The sequence below is a fragment of the Oncorhynchus gorbuscha genome, unplaced genomic scaffold (assembly GCF_021184085.1).
Source record: "Oncorhynchus gorbuscha isolate QuinsamMale2020 ecotype Even-year unplaced genomic scaffold, OgorEven_v1.0 Un_scaffold_35:::fragment_2:::debris, whole genome shotgun sequence".
NCBI classification, from domain to species: domain Eukaryota; kingdom Metazoa; phylum Chordata; class Actinopteri; order Salmoniformes; family Salmonidae; genus Oncorhynchus; species Oncorhynchus gorbuscha.
In genome coordinates, this window is record NW_025745210.1 from 271092 (window position 1) to 286867 (window position 15776).

The 15776-nt window shown below is 48.5% G+C and overlaps 1 protein-coding gene across 2 annotated transcripts in view; it reads left to right on the top strand.

Annotated features, from left to right (window-relative positions):
- LOC124017956 (cell adhesion molecule 4-like) overlaps positions 1 to 15776 on the top strand; it is a 79806-nt gene that overhangs the window by 52704 nt on the left and 11326 nt on the right. The window contains exon 7 of one of the 2 annotated variants that reach the window (XM_046333198.1): positions 12985 to 13086. The exons of the other annotated variant lie outside the window; for it this stretch is intronic. Coding sequence (XP_046189154.1) covers positions 12985 to 13086 — 102 coding nt within the window. The remainder of the gene's footprint in view (positions 1 to 12984; positions 13087 to 15776) is intronic. 2 annotated transcript variants of the gene reach the window in all.

The window sequence follows — 15776 nt, forward strand, 5'->3', positions numbered from 1 at the left end:
CCTTGGTCTCTATTGTCTGTCTCCTAGAATGGTTCTTCTTCCTTGGTCTCTATTGTCTGTCTCCTAGAATGGTTCTTCTTCCTTGGTCTCTATCTTGTCCGTCTCCTAGAATGGTTCTTCTTCCTTGGTCTCTATCGTCCGTCTCCTAGAATGGTTCTTCTTCCTTGGTCTCTATTGTCTGTCTCCTAGAATGGTTCTTCTTCCTTGGTCTCTATCGTCCGTCTCCTAGAATGGTTCTTCTTCCTTGGTCTCTATTGTCTGTCTCCTAGAATGGTTCTTCTTCCTTGGTCTCTATTGTCTGTCTCCTAGAATGGTTCTTCTTCCTTGGTCTCTATCGTCCGTCTCCTAGAATGGTTCTTCTTCCTTGGTCTCTATCGTCCGTCTCCTAGAATGGTTCTTCTTCCTTGGTCTCTATTGTCTGTCTCCTAGAATGGTTCTTCTTCCTTGGGCTCTATCGTCCGTCTCCTAGAATGGTTCTTCTTCCTAGAATGGTTCTTCTTCCTTGGTCTCTATCGTCCGTCTCCTAGAATGGTTCTTCTTCCTTGGTCTCTATTGTCTGTCTCCTAGAATGGTTCTTCTTCCTTGGTCTCTAATGTCTGTCTCCTAGAATGGTTCTTCTTCCTTGGTCTCTATTGTCTGTCTCCTAGAATGGTTCTTCTTCCTTGGTCTCTATCGTCCGTCTCCTAGAATGGTTCTTCTTCCTTGGTCTCTATCGTCCGTCTCCTAGAATGGTTCTTCTTCCTTGGTCTCTATTGTCTGTCTCCTAGAATGGTTCTTCTTCCTTGGTCTCTATTGTCTGTCTCCTAGAATGGTTCTTCTTCCTTGGTCTCTATCGTCCGTCTCCTAGAATGGTTCTTCTTCCTTGGTCTCTATTGTCTGTCTCCTAGAATGGTTCTTCTTCCTTGGTCTCTATTGTCTGTCTCCTAGAATGGTTCTTCTTCCTTGGTCTCTATCGTCCGTCTCCTAGAATGGTTCTTCTTCCTTGGTCTCTATTGTCTGTCTCCTAGAATGGTTCTTCTTCCTTGGTCTCTATTGTCTGTCTCCTAGAATGGTTCTTCTTCCTTGGTCTCTATTGTCCGTCTCCTAGAATGGTTCTTCTTCCTTGGTCTCTATTGTCTGTCTCCTAGAATGGTTCTTCTTCCTTGGTCTCTATTGTCTGTCTCCTAGAATGGTTCTTCTTCCTTGGTCTCTATCGTTCTTCCTAGAATGGTTCTTCTTCCTTGGTCTCTATTGTCTGTCTCCTAGAATGGTTCTTCTTCCTTGGTCTCTATTGTCTGTCTCCTAGAATGGTTCTTCTTCCTTGGTCTCTATTGTCTGTCTCCTAGAATGGTTCTTCTTCCTTGGTCTCTATCGTCTGTCTCCTAGAATGGTTCTTCTTCCTTGGTCTCTATTGTCCGTCTCCTAGAATGGTTCTTCTTCCTTGGTCTCTATTGTCTGTCTCCTAGAATGGTTCTTCTTCCTTGGTCTCTATTGTCTGTCTCCTAGAATGGTTCTTCTTCCTTGGTCTCTATTGTCCGTCTCCTAGAATGGTTCTTCTTCCTTGGTCTCTATTGTCTGTCTCCTAGAATGGTTCTTCTTCCTTGGTCTCTATTGTCTGTCTCCTAGAATGGTTCTTCTTCCTTGGTCTCTATGGTTCTTCTTCCTTGGTCCCTATTGTCTGTGTCCTAGAATGGTTCTTCTTCCTTGGTCTCTATCGTCCGTCTCCTAGAATGGTTCTTCTTCCTTGGTCTCTATCGTCTCCGTCTCCTAGAATGGTTCTTCTTCCTTGGTCTCTATTGTCTGTCTCCTAGAATGGTTCTTCTTCCTTGGTCTCTATCGTCCGTCTCCTAGAATGGTTCTTCTTCCTTGGTCTCTATTGTCTGTCTCCTAGAATGGTTCTTCTTCCTTGGTCTCTATTGTCTGTCTCCTAGAATGGTTCTTCTTCCTTGGTCTCTATTGTCCGTCTCCTAGAATGGTTCTTCTTCCTTGGTCTCTATTGTCTGTCTCCTAGAATGGTTCTTCTTCCTTGGTCTCTATTGTCTGTCTCCTAGAATGGTTCTTCTTCCTTGGTCTCTATTGTCTGTCCTAGTCTCCTAGAATGGTTCTTCTTCCTTGGTCTCTATTGTCTGTCTCCTAGAATGGTTCTTCTTCCTTGGTCTCTATTGTCTGTCTCCTAGAATGGTTCTTCTTCCTTGGTCTCTATCGTCCGTCTCCTAGAATGGTTCTTCTTCCTTGGTCTCTATTGTCTGTCTCCTAGAATGGTTCTTCTTCCTTGGTCTCTATTGTCTGTCTCCTAGAATGGTTCTTCTTCCTTGGTCTCTATTGTCTGTCTCCTAGAATGGTTCTTCTTCCTTGGTCTCTATCGTCTGTCTCCTAGAATGGTTCTTCTTCCTTGGTCTCTATTGTCTGTCTCCTAGAATGGTTCTTCTTCCTTGGTCTCTATTGTCTGTCTCCTAGAATGGTTCTTCTTCCTTGGTCTCTATTGTCTGTCTCCTAGAATGGTTCTTCTTCCTTGGTCTCTATCGTCCGTCTCCTAGAATGGTTCTTCTTCCTTGGTCTCTATTGTCTGTCTCCTAGAATGGTTCTTGGTCTCTATTGTCTGTCTCCTAGAATGGTTCTTCTTCCTTGGTCTCTATTGTCTGTCTCCTAGAATGGTTCTTCTTCCTTGGTCTCTATTGTCTGTCTGTCTCCTAGAATGGTTCTTCTTCCTTGGTCTCTATCGTCCGTCTCCTAGAATGGTTCTTCTTCCTTGGTCTCTATTGTCTGTCTCCTAGAATGGTTCTTCTTCCTTGGTCTCTATTGTCTGTCTCCTAGAATGGTTCTTCTTCCTTGGTCTCTAGAATGGTTCTTCTTCCGTCCGTCTCCTAGAATGGTTCTTCTTCCTTGGTCTCTATCGTCCGTCTCCTAGAATGGTTCTTCTTCCTTGGTCTCTATCGTCCGTCTCCTAGAATGGTTCTTCTTCCTTGGTCTCTATCGTCCGTCTCCTAGAATGGTTCTTCTTCCTTGGTCTCTATCGTCCGTCTCCTAGAATGGTTCCTTGGTCTCTTCCTAGAATGGTTCTTCTTCCTTGGTCTCTATGTCCGTCTCCTAGAATGGTTCTTCTTCTTCCTTGGTCTCTAGAATGGTTCTTCTTCCTTGGTCTCTATTGTCTGTCTCCTAGAATGGTTCTTCTTCCTTGGCTCTATCGTCGTCTCCTAGAATGGTCTCTCCTTGGTCCGTCTCCTAGAATGGTTCTTCTTCCTTGGTCTCTATCGTCCGTCTCCTAGAATGGTTCTTCTTCCTTGGTCTCTATTGTCTGTCTCCTAGAATGGTTCTTCTTCCTTGGTCTCTATTGTCTGTCTCCTAGAATGGTTCTTCTTGTCTCTATTGTCTGTCTCCTAGAATGGTTGTCTGTCTCTAGAATGGTTCTTCTTTGGTCTCTATCGTCCGTCTCCTAGAATGGTTCTTCTTCCTTGGTCTCTATTGTCTGTCTCCTAGAATGGTTCTTCTTCCTTGGTCTCTATTGTCTGTCTCCTAGAATGGTTCTTCTTCCTTGGTCTCTATCGTCCGTCTCCTAGAATGGTTCTTCTTCCTTGGTCTCTATTGTCTGTCTCTAGAATGTCTCCTAGAATGGTTCTTCTTCCTTGGTCTCTATTGTCTGTCTCCTAGAATGGTTCTTCTTCCTTGGTCTCTATTGTCTGTCTCTAGAATGGTTCTTCTTCCTTGGTCTCTATCGTCTGTCTCCTAGAATGGTTCTTCTTCCTTGGGCTCTATCGTCCGTCTCCTAGAATGGTTCTTCTTCCTTGGTCTCTATTGTCTGTCTCCTAGAATGGTTCTTCTTCCTTGGTCTCTATTGTCTGTCTCCTAGAATGGTTCTTCTTCCTTGGTCTCTATCGTCCGTCTCCTAGAATGGTTCTTCTTCCTTGGTCTCTATTGTCTGTCTCCTAGAATGGTTCTTCTTCCTTGGTCTCTATTGTCTGTCTCCTAGAATGGTTCTTCTTCCTTGGTCTCTATTGTCTGTCTCCTAGAATGGTTCTTCTTCCTTGGTCTCTATTGTCTGTCTCCTAGAATGGTTCTTCTTCCTTGGTCTCTATCGTCCGTCTCCTAGAATGGTTCTTCTTCCTTGGTCTCTATTGTCTGTCTCCTAGAATGGTTCTTCTTCCTTGGTCTCTATTGTCTGTCTCCTAGAATGGTTCTTCTTCCTTGGTCTCTATTGTCTGTCTCCTAGAATGGTTCTTCTTCCTTGGGCTCTATCGTCCGTCTCCTAGAATGGTTCTTCTTCCTTGGTCTCTATCGTCCGTCTCCTAGAATGGTTCTTCTTCCTTGGTCTCTATCGTCCGTCTCCTAGAATGGTTCTTCTTCCTTGGTCTCTATCGTCCGTCTCCTAGAATGGTTCTTCTTCCTTGGTCTCTATCGTCCGTCTCCTAGAATGGTTCTTCTTCCTTGGTCTCTATCGTCCGTCTCCTAGAATGGTTCTTCTTCCTTGGTCTCTATTGTCTGTCTCCTAGAATGGTTCTTCTTCCTTGGTCTCTATTGTCTGTCTCCTAGAATGGTTCTTCTTCCTTGGTCTCTATTGTCTGTCTCCTAGAATGGTTCTTCTTCCTTGGTCTCTATTGTCTGTCTCCTAGAATGGTTCTTCTTCCTTGGTCTCTATCGTCCGTCTCCTAGAATGGTTCTTCTTCCTTGGTCTCTATTGTCTGTCTCCTAGAATGGTTCTTCTTCCTTGGTCTCTATTGTCTGTCTCCTAGAATGGTTCTTCTTCCTTGGTCTCTATCGTCCGTCTCCTAGAATGGTTCTTCTTCCTTGGTCTCTATTGTCTGTCTCCTAGAATGGTTCTTCTTCCTTGGTCTCTATCGTCCGTCTCCTAGAATGGTTCTTCTTCCTTGGTCTCTATTGTCTGTCTCCTAGAATGGTTCTTCTTCCTTGGTCTCTATCGTCTGTCTCCTAGAATGGTTCTTCTTCCTTGGGCTCTATCGTCCGTCTCCTAGAATGGTTCTTCTTCCTTGGTCTCTATTGTCTGTCTCCTAGAATGGTTCTTCTTCCTTGGTCTCTATTGTCTGTCTCCTAGAATGGTTCTTCTTCCTTGGTCTCTATCGTCCGTCTCCTAGAATGGTTCTTCTTCCTTGGTCTCTATTGTCTGTCTCCTAGAATGGTTCTTCTTCCTTGGTCTCTATTGTCTGTCTCCTAGAATGGTTCTTCTTCCTTGGTCTCTATTGTCTGTCTCCTAGAATGGTTCTTCTTCCTTGGTCTCTATTGTCTGTCTCCTAGAATGGTTCTTCTTCCTTGGTCTCTATCGTCCGTCTCCTAGAATGGTTCTTCTTCCTTGGTCTCTATTGTCTGTCTCCTAGAATGGTTCTTCTTCCTTGGTCTCTATTGTCTGTCTCCTAGAATGGTTCTTCTTCCTTGGTCTCTATTGTCTGTCTCCTAGAATGGTTCTTCTTCCTTGGGCTCTATCGTCCGTCTCCTAGAATGGTTCTTCTTCCTTGGTCTCTATCGTCCGTCTCCTAGAATGGTTCTTCTTCCTTGGTCTCTATCGTCCGTCTCCTAGAATGGTTCTTCTTCCTTGGTCTCTATCGTCCGTCTCCTAGAATGGTTCTTCTTCCTTGGTCTCTATCGTCCGTCTCCTAGAATGGTTCTTCTTCCTTGGTCTCTATCGTCCGTCTCCTAGAATGGTTCTTCTTCCTTGGTCTCTATTGTCTGTCTCCTAGAATGGTTCTTCTTCCTTGGTCTCTATTGTCTGTCTCCTAGAATGGTTCTTCTTCCTTGGGCTCTATCGTCCGTCTCCTAGAATGGTTCTTCTTCCTTGGTCTCTATCGTCCGTCTCCTAGAATGGTTCTTCTTCCTTGGTCTCTATCGTCCGTCTCCTAGAATGGTTCTTCTTCCTTGGTCTCTATCGTCCGTCTCCTAGAATGGTTCTTCTTCCTTGGTCTCTATCGTCCGTCTCCTAGAATGGTTCTTCTTCCTTGGTCTCTATCGTCCGTCTCCTAGAATGGTTCTTCTTCCTTGGTCTCTATTGTCTGTCTCCTAGAATGGTTCTTCTTCCTTGGGCTCTATCGTCCGTCTCCTAGAATGGTTCTTCTTCCTTGGTCTCTATCGTCCGTCTCCTAGAATGGTTCTTCTTCCTTGGTCTCTATCGTCCGTCTCCTAGAATGGTTCTTCTTCCTTGGTCTCTATCGTCCGTCTCCTAGAATGGTCCTCCTTTTTCTGGCTCTTGTTCATTCTCCTTCTTGTTTTTGTTTCCCTTCCTCTCTCTCTGTCAACCAATCTTATTCCTTCTTTCTTTCACTACCCTCTTTCCTCCTGTTTTTCTCTTTCTATATATCTTACCCCACTCCTTCTCTCTAAATGTCTATATATCTTACCCCACTCCTTCTCTCTAAATGTCTATATATCTTTCCCTACTCCTTCTCTCTAAATGTCTATATATCTTACCCCACTCCTTCTCTCTAAATGTCTATATATCTTTCCCTACTCCTTCTCTCTAAATGTCTATATCTTACCCCACTCCTTCTCTCTAAATGTCTATATATCTTATCATCTCTTTGTTCTCTCTCCTCCTCTCTCTCTCTCTCTCTCTGCTTACCTCCTACTACTTTTCTCACCTTGGTAGTAGTTTGCCATCTTTTCTGGGTGTACTGTAGTTCAGAGCTCTCTGGAGGGTTCCTGTCTTGTTCAGTCCAAGAGGGACAGAGAGTGGGGGAGAAGAAGTAGGGAGAGAGGTCGAAGCCAGGTTAGTGTTCAGTTAGGGGCTTGCCCAAGTTGGATAAGCCACGCTTGCCTCTGGAAATCCCAAGGTGCACTGAGGTGGGGCGCCTGACAGGGCAAGGCTAAAACAGCTCACTATGACAGATCTGAAAAACGACCCCTCACACTGTCAACCAGCTCCCAGAGTTATCATGTACTCATCAGATTGTTGTTAGTTTGGATGGAGCGTTGGTTGGTTGCAGTCACCACCATTGTTAAGGAGCAAGATGGTGGTGGGATGGCGGTGGTCTGGTGGGATGGAGTGGTTGTGGTGAGATGGTGTGGTGGGGGTGCTGTGGGATGGCGTGGTGGCAGTGTGGTGGGATGACCTGGCGGTGATGTGGTGGGATGGCGTGGCGGCGGTGTGGTGGGATGGCGTGGTGGCACTGTGGTGGCACTGTGGTGGGATGGCGTGGTGGTGGGATGGTGTAATGGTGGTGTGTTGGGATGGTGTGGCGTGGAGGCGGTATGGTGTGGTGGTGGTGTGGTGGGATGGCGTGGTGGCACTGTGGTGGCACTGTGGTGGCACTGTGGTGGGATGGAGTGGTGGTGGGATGGTGTAACGGTGGTGTGGTGGGATGGCGTGGCGTGGAGGCGGTATGGTGTGGTGGTGGTGTGGTGTGATGGCGTGGTGGCACTGTGGTGGCACTGTGGTGGCACTGTGGTGGGATGGCGTGGTGGTGGGATGGTGTAACGGTGGTGTGTTGGGATGGTGTGGCGGCGGTGTGGTGGGATGGCGTGGTTGTGGTGAGATGGCGTGGTGGGGTTGCTGTGGGATGGCGTGGTGGCAGTGTGGTGGGATAACGTGGTGGCGGCGATGTGGTGGGATGGCGTTGTGGTGGGATGGCGTGGTGGTGGGATGGCGTGGTGTTGTGGGATGGCGTGGTGGTGGGATGGCATGGTGTGATGGGATGGCGTGGTGGTGGGATGGTGTGGTGATGGGATGGAGGTGTGGTGGGATGACATGGTGTGGCGGCGGTGTGGTGGGATGGCTTGGTGTGGCGGCGGTGTGGTGGGATGGCGTGATGGTGGGATGACATGGTGTGGCGGCGGTGTGGTGGGATGTCGTGATGGTGGGATGACATGGTGTGGCGGTGGTGTGGTGGGATGACATGGTGTGGCGGCGGTGTGGTGGGATGGCGTGGCGGCGGTGTGGTGGGATGGCGGTGTGGTGGGATGGCGTTGTGGTGGGATGGCGTGGTGGTGGGATGGCGTGGTGTGGTGGGATGGCGTGGTGGTGGGATGGCATGGTGTGGTGGGATGGCGTGGTGGTGGGATGGTGTGATGATGGGATGGCGTGGTGGTGGGATGGCATGGTGTGGTGGTGGGATGGTGTGGTGGTGGGATGGCGTGGTGATGGGATGGCGTGGTGGTGGGATGGCGTGGTGGTGGGATGGCGTGGTGTGATGGTGTGGTGATGGGATGGCGTGGTGGTGGGATGGCGTGGTGATGGGATGGCGTGGTGGTGGGATGGCGTGGTGGTGGGATGGCGTGGTGGTGGGATGGTGTGGTGGGATGGCGTGGTGATGGGATGGCGTGGTGGTGGGATGGCGTGGTGGTGGGTTGGCATGGTGGTGGGATGGTGTGGTGATGGGATGGCGTGGTGGTGGGATGGCGTGGTGGTGGGATGGCGTGATGGTGGTGTGTTGGGATGGCGTGGGAGAGGCAGGAGAAACAGCAAATATTAGGTGAAAAACCTGAATCCCAGGTGGTGTATTCTCCCTTGTGGCTCTGCACAGTCTTCTAATGACAGTGAGAAAGTCAATGTAGTGTCGGTTGTGACCAAATCAATGTGGAGCAGCGATAAGGGACGAGGCCTTCTGACCAGCGGCTAGATGACATTTAGCCTTGTGTTGTGAGTGACGCATAGCTTTACTACAGCACCGGAACAGAAAAACACACACAGGGAATGTTCAATCATACGTGAGTGTTTTATCTCTCTAGTTTAAGGAATGATATTTGAGAGAAATGTCGTTAACAACAACTTCAACATGCAAATGGGAAAACAGCCGTGAATATAGGTGTCTGAGTGGCGAGTGTACAGAATAACAATATGATAGGAGGATGCCTGGCGGTGTGCTGACTGGCTGTACAGCCGCATAGTAAATCAGCTTTAGAGAGAGAGAGAGTGCTCATAGAGCAATGGAATAGGAAAAGGAACAAGGGAATGTGGAAACGGAATGAAAGTGTGCGTGGGAGAGAGGAGAGTGATTAAGGTTGAGGTGAATCGCCTCTGAGGGAAAGAAGTGAGATTTGAGTAGAGAGAGGAGAGGATGTTGGAGGAGAGAGGAGAGGATGTTGGAGGAGAGAGGAGAGGATGATGGAGGTAGAGAGGAGAGAATTTTGGAGGAGAGAGGAGATGATGTTGGAGGAGAGAGGAGAGGATGTTGGAGGTAGAGAGGAGATGATGTTGGAGGAGAGAGGTAGTATATTACTACCAGTCAGTATATTACCACCAGTATATTACCACCAGTAATGTTGGAGGTAGAGAGGAGAGGATGTTGGAGTAGAGAGGAAAGGATGTTGGAGGAGAGGGGAGAGGATGTTGGAGGAGAGAGGAGAGGATGTTGGAGGTAGAGAGGAGAAGATGTTGAAGGTAGAGAGGAGATTATGTTGGAGGAGAGAGGAGAGGATGTTGGAGGAGAGAGGAGAGGATGTTGGAGGAGAGAGGAGAGGATGTTGGAGGAGAGAGGAGAGGATGTTGGAGGAGAGAGGAGAGGATGTTGGAGGTAGAGAGGAGAGGATGTTGGAGGTAGAGAGGAGAGGATGTTGGAGGAGAGAGGAGAGGATGTTGGAGGAGAGAGAAGAGGATGTTGGAGGAGATGAGAGGATGTTGGAGGAGAGAGGAGAGGATGTTGGAGGAGAGAGGAGAAGATGTTGGAGGTAGAGAGGAGAGGATGTTGGAGGAGAGAGGATGTTGGAGGAGAGAGAAGAGGATGTTGGAGGAGAGAGGAGAGGATGTTGGAGGAGAGAGGAGAGGATGTTGGAGGAGAGAGGAGAGGATGTTGGAGGTAGAGAGGAGAGGATGTTGGAGGTAGAGAGGAAAGGATGTTGGAGGTAGAGAGGAGAGGATGTTGGAGGTAGAGAGGAGAAGATGTTGGAGGTAGAGAGGAGAGGATGTTAGAGGTAGAGAGGAGAGGATGTTGGAGGTAGAGAGGAGAGGATGTTGGAGGTAGAGAGGAGAGGATGTTGGAGGTAGAGAGGAGAGGATGTTGGAGGTAGAGAGGAGAGGATGTTGGAGGTAGAGAGGAGAGGATGTTGGAGGAGAGAGAAGAGGATGTTGGAGGAGAGAGGAGAGGATGTTGGAGGAGAGAGGAGAGGATGTTGGAGGAGAGAGGAGAGGATGTTGGAGGAGAGAGGAGGGGATGTTGGAGGAGAGAGGAGAGGATGTTGGAGGAGAGAGGAGAGGATGTTGGAGGTAGAGAAGTCATTATTTATAAGTCTTCCCAGAATGTAGTTTTGATGGTCAAGAGATGAATCAGTGTACAACTAATTAGCCGACTGACCCTGACCATTAATCCCTCTGCCTCAGGTGACACACACACACACACACACACACACACACACACACACACACACACACACACACACACACACACACACACACACACACACACACACACACACACACACACACACACACACACACACACACACACACACACACACACATACACACACATACTGACCCATTCCTTAGTCAACTCTTTCTCTCACCGCCGAAGAACCATTTTAAGTTCTCTCTCTGACTCACATGTATGCATACCCACATGGATGACGCAAACACACACTTGTGTGTTGCATACAGTAAGTGACAGGAAAGCTGAGGTTGGACACTGACAGGATAGGGGGAGGATGTGGACGAGTGAATGAAGGCAGGCTGACAGGAAGAGGAGAGGAGGAGGAGGAGAGAGGGGTGAGGGTTAATCTGACGTAAAAGGAGTGGGAGAGGAAGAAGAGATGGAGGGTCTCAGGGCCAGTGGGAGAAGAGGGAGAGAGGGAGAGCAGATGGAAGAGTAGTTACCAATAAATTACTTTAGAACGAGGTGTGTGTGAGTGCGCGAGTGTGTGTGTGCGCGCGTGCGTGCGTGGCGCATGGCTCGTGAGAGAGAGGCGCACAGTGGTTCGATGAAACATATCTCTACTGCACCCTGCTGTTTCAAATGGACAGTTTGATGAAGTGTTTCACACACACTCACACACCGTGCTCCCAGCCTCTCACTAAATTCAACTGTCTCAGTCACTTAAAACCACTTAACTGTACCCTCACTGTCTCAATAGGCATTTTACCTTACCATTGTGTCAGTATCCAATCTATTGTCTCATATTGAATGTGTCTGTCCTATAACATTGTTCCACAGAGAATGCTTCCATCAAACACAATGTCTTCTGTCTCCCTAGCTACTGAGTCATAGACAATGTGTCTATGGTAGAAAATATGTCTGCATCCCAACCATTGTTTTATAGTGAATGTGTTGATGTCATTTGCCAATGTCTGTCTCCCTAGCTACTACTGTAGTCTGTAGTAACCATACCATCTAGAACAGTGGTCACCAACCTTTTCTGACTCAAGATCTTACCGCTAAGATTATTATTATCTATTTTTTAAACTATTTTTCTCCTCAATTTCATGGTATCCAATTGGTAAGTTACAGTCTTGCAACTCGCGTACGGACTCGGGAAAGGTGAAGGTTGAGAGCTGTGCGTCCTCCGAAACAGAACCCAGGAAAGCCGCATTGCTTCTTGACACAAAGCCCACTTAACCCGGAAGCCAGCCGCACCAATGTGTCGGAGGAAACACTGTACACCTGGCGACCATGTCAGTGTACACTGCACCCGGCCCGCCACAGGAGTCGCTAGTGCCGGCCAAACACTCCCTTAACCCGAACGACGCTGGGCCAATTGTGGCTCTCCCTCCCTCCGCTCTCCCTCCCTCTGCTCTCCCTCCCTCCGTTCTCCCTCCCTCCCTCTGCTCTCCCTCCCTCCGCTCTCCCTCCCTCTGCTCTCCCTCCCTCCGTTCTCCCTCCCTCCGCTCTCCCTTCCTCCCTCCGCTCACCCTCCCTCCGCTCTCCCTCTCTCTGCTCTCCCTCCCTCTGCTCTCCCTCCCTCCGCTCTCCCTCCCTCCGCTCTCCCTCCCTCTGCTCTCCCTCCCTCCGCTCTCCCTCCCTCCGCTCTCCCTCCTTCTGCTCTCCCTCCCTCTGCTCTCCCTCCCTCTGCTCTCCCTCCCTCCGCTCTCCCTCCCTCTGCTCTCCCTCCCTCTGCTCTCCCTCCCTCCGCTCTCCCTCCCTCCTTCCGCTCTCCCTCCCTCTGCTCTCCCTCCCTCCGCTCTCCCTCCCTCCGCTCTCCCTCCCTCCGCTCTCCCTCCCTCTGCTCTCCCTCCCTCTGCTCTCCCTCCCTCCGCTCTCCCTCCCTCGCTCTCCCTCCCTCCACTCACCCTCCCTCCGCTCTCCCTCCCTCCGCTCACCCTCCCTCCGCTCTCCCTCAAGCTGCTGAGAAAACAGGACACAGTCTTCCAGCTGATGACGAAACTCAAGTCGCACTGTATTATTTCTGCCTCATGCACCAAATCATGTTGTTACTCCTATGTCCAGAGAAAGTGAAATATTCCTCGATATTAAAAAAGACACAAGCCACTAATAATAACAAACGGAAGCTTATCGGAACACTTCTATACTCCTTCGTTGCAGCTGCAGTGCTGGTTGTAGCGTGAGTGGAAGTAGGGAGAAGGCACATTTTATGGCATATAAAAGTGTTGAACAGTGTTGACAAGCTGAATAACAACTTAAACATGAACTTACCCATAAAAACAGCAGCTCTTTGCTGTATTCGTTGAGTCTCTCTCTTGTTATGGTTTTGAAAGTTTTGAAATCTTTACTATATCAAATTTGATGTGCATTCGAGGTTTATGTTTTATAGTCTATGGCAGAGGAAACTGCAGACAGTGTTCTGATTGGCCAGTGGTAGGCCTATAGGTGTACTTGATAAGCTTCCTGGGCCCGCCAGGTAGGCGGAGTTATACCTTCAGACATATGTCATGGTTGAAAATGTCTTCCCGGCGCTAGGGCTGCTGAATCAAGTGCACCTACTGACAACAGTGCAAAACAAAGGCTTTATCGTTGGGTTTTTTACAAAAAACATTGCTGATCGACTAGGAATGCCTTGGAGATCGAGCAGTCGATGGCTCTCACCCGATTGGAGACCACTGATCTAGAACCTGTCTTTCATAGAAACTATGATTGTCTTGTAGAGTATAGTGTGTTATCCTTTCCTTGTCTGTTGTAGAGAATGTGTCTGTCACTACCATGGTCCTTCCCACCTCCCATCACGCCACCTCCCAGCCAATCACCCTCCTCATAACCCCCAGCTACGCACCGGACCCCCGAGGTAACGTACAGCCCTCCCTTACCCTTAACACACTCCTCCTCTCCATCTCTCCATCCTTCCCTTCCTTCATGGTCACAATCACTGCCTCTTAACAGCTCTTCTCCTCCTCTCCATCTCTCCATCCTTCCCTTCCTTCATGGTCACAATCACTGCCTCTTAACAGCTCTTCTCCTCCTCTCCATCTCTCCATCCTTCCCTTCCTTCATGGTCACAATCACTGCCTCTTAACAGCTCTTCTCCTCCTCTCCATCTCTCCATCCTTCCCTTCCTTCATGGTCACAATCACTGCCTCTTAACAGCTCTTCACCTCCTCTCCATCTCTCCATCCTTCCCTTCCTTCATGGTCACAATCACTGCCTCTTAACAGCTCTTCTCCTCCTCTCCATCTCTCCATCCTTCCCTTCCTTCATGGTCACAATCACTGCCTCTTAACAGCTCTTCTCCTCCTCTCCATCTCTCCATCCTTCCCTTCCTTCATGGTCACAATCACTGCCTCTTAACAGCTCTTCTCCTCCTCTCCATCTCTCCATCCTTCCCTTCCTTCATGGTCACAATCACTGCCTCTTAACAGCTCTTCTCCTCCTCTCCATCTCTCCATCCTTCCCTTCCTTCATGGTCACAATCACTGCCTCTTAACAGCTCTTCTCCTCCTCTCCATCCTTCCCTTCCTTCATGGTCACAATCACTGCCTCTTAACAGCTCTTCTCCTCTCCATCTCTCCATCCTTCCCTTCCTTCATGGTCACAATCACTGCCTCTTAACAGCTCTTCTCCTCCTCTCCATCTCTCCATCCTTCCCTTCCTTCATGGTCACAATCACTGCCTCTTAACAGCTCTTCTCCTCCTCTCCATCTCTCCATCCTTCCCTTCCTTCATGGTCACAATCACTGCCTCTTAACAGCTCTTCTCCTCCTCTCCATCTCTCCATCCTTCCCTTCCTTCATGGTCACAATCACTGCCTCTTAACAGCTCTTCTCCTCCTCTCCATCTCTCCATCCTTCCCTTCCTTCATGGTCACAATCACTGCCTCTTAACAGCTCTTCTCCTCCTCTCCATCTCTCCATCCTTCCCTTCCTTCATGGTCACAATCACTGCCTCTTAACAGCTCTTCTCCTCCTCTCCATCTCTCCATCCTTCCCTTCCTTCATGGTCACAATCACTGCCTCTTAACAGCTCTTCTCCTCCTCTCCATCTCTCCATCCTTCCCTTCCTTCATGGTCACAATCACTGCCTCTTAACAGCTCTTCTCCTCCTCTCCATCGCTCCATCCTTCCCTTCCTTCATGGTCACAATCACTGCCTCTTAACAGCTCTTCTCCTCCTCTCTTCGCTGTCCTTTTCTTGTCACTGACACCCTTTGTCTGCTTTAACCTTCATTTTTTTTTTTTTTATTTATTTCACCTTTCTCATTTACAGCTGCGACCTGGCCAAGATAAAGCAAAGCAGTGCGACAAAAACAACAAGAGTTACACATGGGATTAACAAATGTACAGTCAATAACACAATAGAAAAATCTGTATACAGTGTGTGCAAATGAAGTAAGGAGGTAAGGCAATAAATAGGCCAATAGTGGTGAAGTAATTACAATTTAGCAATTTACACTGGAGTGATATATGCACAGATGAGGATGTGCAAGTAGACATACTGGTGTGCAAAAGAGCAGAAAACCCCAAAACAAATATGGGATGAGGTAGGTACTGGTTAGATGGGCTATTTACAGATGGGCTGTGTAGAGCTGCAGCGACCGGTAAGCTGCTCTGACTGCTGATGCTTAAAATTAGTGAGGGAGATATAAGTCTCCAACTTCAGTGATTTTTAAAAATTAATTCCAGTCATTGGCGGCAGAGAACTGGAAGGAATGGAAAGGAAGGTCCTTAACTGGCCTTCCCACACACGCTCTCACACACGTACACACACACATTCCACCACTCTCATCAATGGCTGGCTGATGCTGTGCTATGGCCACTCAGTGTTGGGGCTGTGTCAGTGTGTAAGTCCCATTGGGTGGGAGCACACAGGTACTGTGTTATTGTTATAGACCCAGGGATGGGACGGCCATAGGACTTCTGAGAGACATAAGGATCTGTGGGTGGAATGACACATACGCACGCACACACGTATATGTACGCATACATACACACTCACATACACACACACACACGCAGGGCCAGCTCTAGCCTTTTGGGGGCACTAAGTGAGATTTGGTTGTATGTTTTGAAGTTGATTTCCTGCAGTTCAACACATTTTGCCATGGGGTGGAGAGAACTTTGAAAATATTATTAAAAAGTTCATATAATTGTTGCTCATTTTGCCATGGGGCAGAGATACATTTTTGCTGATGTAAATCAACTTTTCTGCAAATCTACACATTTTACCTGGTTGGCGCTGCACACAGTCCAGCTCGTCCTCACCCAGCCCGTTTTTCGTGCCTCCCTTCTCGGAGAACCTCTCTTGTACCTCTCTGAACTCAGCAGCAGACAGAGAGCCCCTGCCACTCTCCTACGTAACTCTTCAGGAGCAGTGTTGTGTTGCGATGGTTCCTGAGCTGGGGCACTGCCTAGAGGGAACCGTTTCTGCAGGACCTTTTGGGGACGCTGTACCAGTGAATGTGTGTACCCTCTTTGAGTCGCTCAATACGCTACAGGTTAAGGACAGCCCACCAAATATCTTTGAGTGCCAACTGCGCCTCTGG